We start from the raw sequence: 6,739 nt of genomic DNA on the forward strand, positions 1-6,739 counted from the left end.
TAAAAAAGAAAATACCGAATCTTGAATTAAATTGAAGGTGGAAAGTATAAATCTTGAATCTTGAATTACAAAAGTAAAGAAAATAAAATAGAGAGAACTAGTTTTTAATAATGTGAATTAGAGAATAAAATAAAACTTAATTCATAATAAAACACTACTTAATGTATATATAGGCCTAGGAAGATAAAAAGATAAACATCTTTTCTTGGCGCACAAGAACTCCAAGAGCACGGACGTGCCTCTATGTGTGCATAAACTGCAGTGGCTACTGACTTCCAGGCACGGACGTGCCTACTCTGCTGCGCGTATCACTCATCTTAAATCAGTCATAACTTCATATCCGGAGCTTCGTTTGAGGCGTGTAATATATCGTTGGAAAGGTCTTCAAGTCTACTTTCCAATTCAATTTGAATCACGCCATTATTATTTGTATATACAAAGTTATGAGCATAATAGTGAACAGGTGTCATATTTGTCAAGTATTTCATCAACGTTTTGCTTCATTCTCACTCAAGTTCGTCTCGAACACATGTTTTGATATTATTAAGCAATATGTTTTCATACTCCATGATTATTATACTCAAGATTAGCCAACCATACTCCATTTGCATATAAATCACCTGAAATTCATCAAAACACACAAACGAAGAGTAGTAGAGCACAACTTAAGCAAATAATGCAAATATGCACCAAAGATCTCTAATTTTGTAATCAAATGAGCTTAGATACCCACCTAAAACATGTGCAAAATAAGACCTATCATTACCCATAACAATTTTCCCCTAATTGCTTCATATGGGTAGCTATGTACATGTTCAACAATTAAAACAACAGAAATAAAATAAATTGAAAAGAAAAACAAAAAAATTAAAAACTGATTATTCGAGGGCATAATCGTCCTTCAACTTGGCGCACTAGTTAAAGAAGTTACTCCAACTTCCCAGTAATTTAATAACCGTCACTTCGCATCTTTATTACTGCTACACGCTTCTCGCTTCCCAAAATTACTGCTTTCTCCTCTTTCCCCTTTCTCTCTTTTTTTTTCTCTCTCTTGCGCAGGAAATTTTCAGGAGAATTTAAAGCGGCAGAGAGCGGCGATTCTTTATTCAAGCTTTTAATAACTTCAATCGACATGTAATTACTTCAATTATCTGTTTACTTAGTTAATTTCGGCGAATGTCAAGTAGAATTTTTGAAGCTAGGTCTAGGTTTTCAATTCGAGTTGTTGAGAAGAGAGGAACGGTTGTTTCAAAAAAGAAAACAATGACTAAGGCGGAGTCGTTGATGACACCATGCATGATGGCGGGTTTTATGAAAATGGCGGGGTTTCCTGAGACCGCTTTCGCCCTTGTTCCGGGCAAAGGTTAGAAGGTGGAGAATTGTCCTAAAGGGTTTTGTTGTATTCTTTAGATACCCGTTCTTGGAGACAGGGGTTGAATTTCCCTTCAAGCCTCTAACCAAATCTTTCTTCGATGTGCTGGGGTTAAGCCCTGGGCAATTAATGCCGTCTGGTTGGAGGATTTTGTCAGTTTTGGAGGAAATTACTAAAGATTGGGAATATCCCTTTACTTACGAGGATTTAATTGAAGCTTATGATATAAAGATGAAGAAGGATCGTTTTGTGAGTGTACATAAGGAGGAGGAACAATTGGTTTTGAACACTGAGTGTAATGACAGGGGTTGGGCTCAGTACTTCGTTTTCGTCGAGAAGACGTCACTAGGTACTGACGGAAGGGTGGCCTGAAAAGGGTAAGCATTTTTTCTTTGTGTTTAATATTTAGAACTATTGTTTTCTGAATGTTTGATCTTTGTTCTGATTGCGCAGATCTTAATCTCGACTTTCTCAAGCCAACGGAGAGATCGTCGTCGAAGATAAAGAGGATACTAGAAGCAGGGCACGCGAAGAGGACGAGACACACTCTAGGTGAATTGTCAGGTCAAAGGATAAGAGAATTACCAAGAACCCCCCAAAGAGTCGAGGATTTAGAGGAAACTATGTCTACATGTAAGTCATTTGTCATTTCGTCGTTTTGATTGTCGATGTCGTTATCCATTGTTCATGTGTTACTTGGTGTATTCAGATCCGTCGGAGTCTGCAGCGCAGGGTGGTTGTCGAGGACGAAACGTACCCCAGGCCGAGAAAGATGCACGAATGAGGAGGAAGCACGGGTTAGCTCCACAGGAGGCGACACTGTCGTCGGCGGTGGACAGGACGGAGCAGCTTCATACTTTGCTGTCGCCGGAGAAAGTTGGCGATGCATCTGTCCTGGTCCATGTGTCGTCGTCTCCTCCCCATAAACAACAGAAAACGGACGACGCTCCAGTGCCTCAAGACTTAGAGATGCATTTTCCTACCGATTTCCTAAGTCTTACTAAGGAGACTCGCCAACCTTTGTTCCCACATCTGAATCAGCTGTTATTTCCTAGCTCTCGAGAAGGATTGGTTGGGACTTCCACCTTGGATATTGCGCCAAAGTCTTCTTTCGTTCATCTCTATGTAAGTTTCTTTCTCTTAATTGCATTTTCGCTGGCGATGTATATTTAGTTGTGATTTGGGACTTGTGTGATTTGGACAGTGTTTGCAAAACTCTTTGGTTTTGAGGGAGAGGGTGATTCAGTTGGCTAAAGAGATGAGGAGGCTGGATGATGTTGCAAAGAATAGTGAGGCCAAGGTGTCGACTGCGATGAGGCAGTTTGTGACTGTGAAGAAGCAATTTGACTATGCGGCTAAGAAGGTGGACGAACTGGAAAGTCAACTAGAGGAGCAAACAAAAAAAATGGAGGAACAAGCCCAACAGCTGAAGGATCAGGCCAAGCAATTGAAGGAACAAGCCCAGCAATTGGAGGATAAGGCTGTGGTTATACAGGATCAAGAGGAAGCTTTGTTGAAGGTGAAGGAACAACTATCGACAGTTCAAAAGGACTTGGATGACGCTTAAGATGTGAGTGTTGAACTGGAGATCAAGCTTAGGGCTCAGCTAATGAAGGACTACCTGGATGGGAAGGCTACAGAGTGGCGTCCGCAAGAAGATATTGATCGTTTCTTGGCCAATGAAGGGACTCTTGCCGAGCTGGGAGAAGATAGATGCTGCAATTATTTCGACTGCAGAGTCGAAACCTCACCCCGTCGAACGTTGCTCCTCTTATCGTTGACGAGGCTGTGCCGCAACTGGCCGTTGGTGAAGGCGTCGGAGACAATGCTCCTGTTGACGAGATCATGAAGGACGTCGTCGAAGAGTGAATGTTGATGGCGATGCTGATGCTTAAGGGCCATCACTTGTGATGGTTTTGATTTCTTTTGCTGTGTTTTTCCGCATTCGTCTCGTACTTTGGTACTTTGGTTCATTTTTTTTTATTTTTTTTACTTGGATGATTTTGTCGTAGTTTTTCAAATACTTTTGTTCATATATTGTTGCCTTTTGTTCCACTTGATGGCAAGTGGTTCTTTTGAATATTGTCATGACCTTTGTCGTAGCTTTACAAATGATGTTTTCTCTTTGTTTCATATGTTGTTATCGTTTGTATACTTTATAGCTTTGATCTGCGAGTAGTATGCAATATAAGGCATAAGATCAATTTGAACAAAACTTTTAAGGAAGAGAAAAACGAAAAGAACACTTATGCGAAATTTAGTTGAATGAGAAAAATTGAGTAAAAATTAGGATGCTGAAAAGAGCGAACATTTGATAAAGTATTTGATAGAATTCTTAAAGTAAAAGTAAATTAACCAATGTAAAGAACAAGAAGTATAAAACTTGGTAATTTTTTATTCAGTAATTTGTCATTGTACAATGTATTCGTCGAAGGCTCTCTATGTAGCATATGTATACTCGAGTTTGGCCTTCATTGTTTGCCAATGCCCCTTTTGCCCTAGCGTCGACGCTGAACACTGAAGGCTAAGTTCGTAGTTCAGGTTTCGGGTGTTTGGCGTCGGATGCTAAGGTCAGATTTGCCCGGGCTTTATTTCATCACAATGTTTTCCTTTGATCAGCGACTTTCCTAATCCCTTTGAAGGATGTTAGTGTAGCCGACGTCCATTGTCTTTTCATTGTTCGTCGTTGGCTCACGGTATTTGTGTTTCGTCGATCGCTGTACTGCAAAACCAACATGGTTAGAATACTGTTGGCCGTTAGCTCGGCCAACAGCCCTCCGATGCTTAAGTCAGAACTTGTAGTGAAAATAAATAATCCAATGTAAGTAAATCAAATGTGAGATCGGAGGTGTTACCTTGTCGTCGACGAACACTTTTTGATACTCTAAAGGTAATAATTTCGGAGATGAGTTGCGTTCCAACTTCTTGGAACAAGTTTACCTTCCTTGTTGAATAATCGATAAGCGCCATTGCCAATGACTTGGGTGATCTGCTACGGGCCTTCCCATGGAAAGGCCAGCTTTCCATCGGCAGGGTCTTTTGTATTCTGAAACGCTTTCCTTAGCACCTATTCGCCTAGCTAGAACATCTTCGCTTTGACATTTTTGTTGAAGCTTCAGGCGCCGATTTGCTGTTGTGCTGCCATCCTGATTAGGGCTGCTTCACGCATCTCTATGACTGCGCCTAAGTTGTTTTCCATTTTTTCTTGATTTGTTTCTTCCATCATCAAGCCAAATCGGGACATTGGGAAATCGACTTTTACTTGGAGGACGGCTTCGCATCCGTAGACAAGGGAGAAAGGCGTTTGTCCTGTCACAGACCTTGGAGTTGTCCTATTAGCCCATAGAACGGCTGGGAGCTCGTCGGCCCACCTGCCCTTTGCTGCTTTTAACCTTTTCTTAATGGCGTTGATGACGACCTTGTTGCTGGATTCTACCTGTCCGTTAGCTTGAGGATATCATGGTGTCGATGTCCTTAGCTATATTCGGAATTTCCTGCAAAATGAACGAGTTTTGTCACTAATAAACTGTGACCCGTTGTCACAGAGTATCACCAACGGAATGCCAAACCTGCAAATAATGTTAGTCCATAAGAACGAAATAACTTCTCTGTCCATCACCCGCTTCAAGGCAATTGCCTCGATCCACTTAGAGAAATAATCTGTTAGTGCTAGCATGTAAACTCTTTGTCCTAGTGCGGCAGGTAGCTTTCCGACGATGTCCATTCCCCTTCTCATGAAAGGCCATGGAGACAAGGTTTGGTGCAAGGATTCCGACGGTTTGTGAACCATATTGGCGAATCGTTGACAGCTATCACATTTTGGCAACGTACTGGATGGTGTCTTCATGGAGTGTTGGCAAAAAATATCCTTGTCTTTTAGCGGGTGTGGCTAGTCCTCTGCCCCCGACATGACAGCTGCACATGCCGTTGTGCAAATGGTTGAGGATAAATTGTTGCTCATGGCTTTGGATGCATCTTTGTGATAGTCCCGACGCGAACTTATGGAATAGGACTCCGTCAGTGACGTGATATCAGGAAGCTTTGTATCTCAGTTTTCGGGCTTTTGTTTTGTCGCCGGGAAGGGTATTGTTGGTGAGGTAATTTATAAGGCGGTTTTTTCACCATATACCCATGAGTTTTTTGTTTATTCAATATATACCCCTGAAAATTTTCAAATTCACCATATACCCCTAAGTTATTACAAAAATTCACCATATACCCTTAATGACAACAAGATGAGTGGAATTTGGTTAGTTATGCATCAAAACCACCTTAGATCTCTCCCCCCCATCTCCAAAACCACTCCTCTCTTTTTTTCAACCCCGAAACCATTCCAACTCTCCATAACCATATCTGTATGATTGATTTTGAGGATGAGAAAAGGAAATTTGTGGTGGTTTTGGGGGTGGGAAAAAGGAATGTGGGTGGTTTCGAGGGTAGGGGAATGTATTTAGGGTGGTTTTGGGTCATAATTAACCCTAATGACTGACGAGGTTAACAATCATTAGTCATCAAGGGTATATGATGTATTTTTGTGAAAACTCGGGGGTACGATGAATTTAAAAAAGTTCACGGGTATATGGTGAATAACAAAAAACTCAGAGGTATATGTTGAAAAAAACCATTATAAGGGGTTTGGTCCAGTTGTTGTCTTCGTCGACATCGTCAACGGGCAGGATTGCTTTTGTGGATACGGATGGTTTTTGTAAGTGGACTAAGGGAATTGATGTGAAGGTAGTCTTTTTGAGTGTGGAGGCGAAGTTTGCAAGTGTGTCGGCTTGGGAATTTTGGTCTCTTAGGATTTGTAGGATTGTGAAAGGGTTAAAGTGTTTAGCTTTTTCTTTGGCTACTTTGAGGTAGGTTGTCATTTTGGAGTCTTTTGCTATAAAGTCTCCTGTCATCTGGCTGACGATGAGGAGGGAGTCACTGTATACGTCTAAGGTTGTTGCCCCCAGATCTTTGGTGACGATCATTCCTGCAATTAGTGCTTCGTATTTGCTTCGTTGCTCGTTGCTTTGAAATCGCAAGATATAGATCGCACTATCATGTCCCCTTGTGGCGACTTTAGCACCATTCCTAGGCCATCTCCACGTTGATTAGATGATCTGTCGACGAACAGGATCCATTTACTTTCTTTGTCAACGTTGTTTATGTCTTACACTTCCTTGTCAGTTGTGGCTTGCAGATCGGGGCTAAAGTCAGCCACAAAATCAGCCAATGATTGTGACTTTATTGTTCTTTGAGGTTGGTACTCAATGTCGAATGTGCTCAGCGAGATGCTCCATTTGCCCATTTGTCCTATTAACTCTGGTTTGCTCAAAACAGAATTGATAGGGTAATTAGTCATCACCGCTATGTGGTGGGTTT

At 41.4% G+C, this 6,739-nt stretch overlaps 1 protein-coding gene across 1 annotated transcript; it reads left to right on the plus strand.

Annotated features, from left to right (window-relative positions):
- Window positions 1-714: 714 nt before the first annotated feature.
- LOC110704312 lies at window positions 715-3,505 on the plus strand. Its single transcript, XM_021882100.1, has 4 exons — window positions 715-1,721; window positions 1,826-2,005; window positions 2,082-2,497; window positions 2,577-3,505. Exons 1-4 carry the CDS (start codon window positions 1,502-1,504, stop codon window positions 2,937-2,939), a joined length of 1,179 nt encoding a protein of 392 aa, XP_021737792.1. The 5' UTR covers window positions 715-1,501; the 3' UTR covers window positions 2,940-3,505.
- The last annotated feature ends 3,234 nt before the right edge of the window (window positions 3,506-6,739 follow it).

Source organism: Chenopodium quinoa, unplaced genomic scaffold, assembly GCF_001683475.1.
Source record: "Chenopodium quinoa cultivar QQ74 unplaced genomic scaffold, ASM168347v1, whole genome shotgun sequence".
In the NCBI taxonomy this organism is placed as follows: Eukaryota; Viridiplantae; Streptophyta; class Magnoliopsida; order Caryophyllales; family Amaranthaceae; genus Chenopodium; species Chenopodium quinoa.

Excerpts from the sequence above, each read along its gene's own strand:
- LOC110704312 (XM_021882100.1), top strand. The coding sequence starts at position 1,502 with ATGCCGTCTGGTTGGAGGATTTTGTCAGTTTTGGAGGAAATTACTAAA. Across the intron at positions 1,722-1,825 it reads CGTCGAGAAGACGTCACTAG|ATCTTAATCTCGACTTTCTC; the intron begins GTACTGACGGAA and ends CTGATTGCGCAG. Across the intron at positions 2,006-2,081 it reads AGAGGAAACTATGTCTACAT|ATCCGTCGGAGTCTGCAGCG; the intron begins GTAAGTCATTTG and ends TGGTGTATTCAG.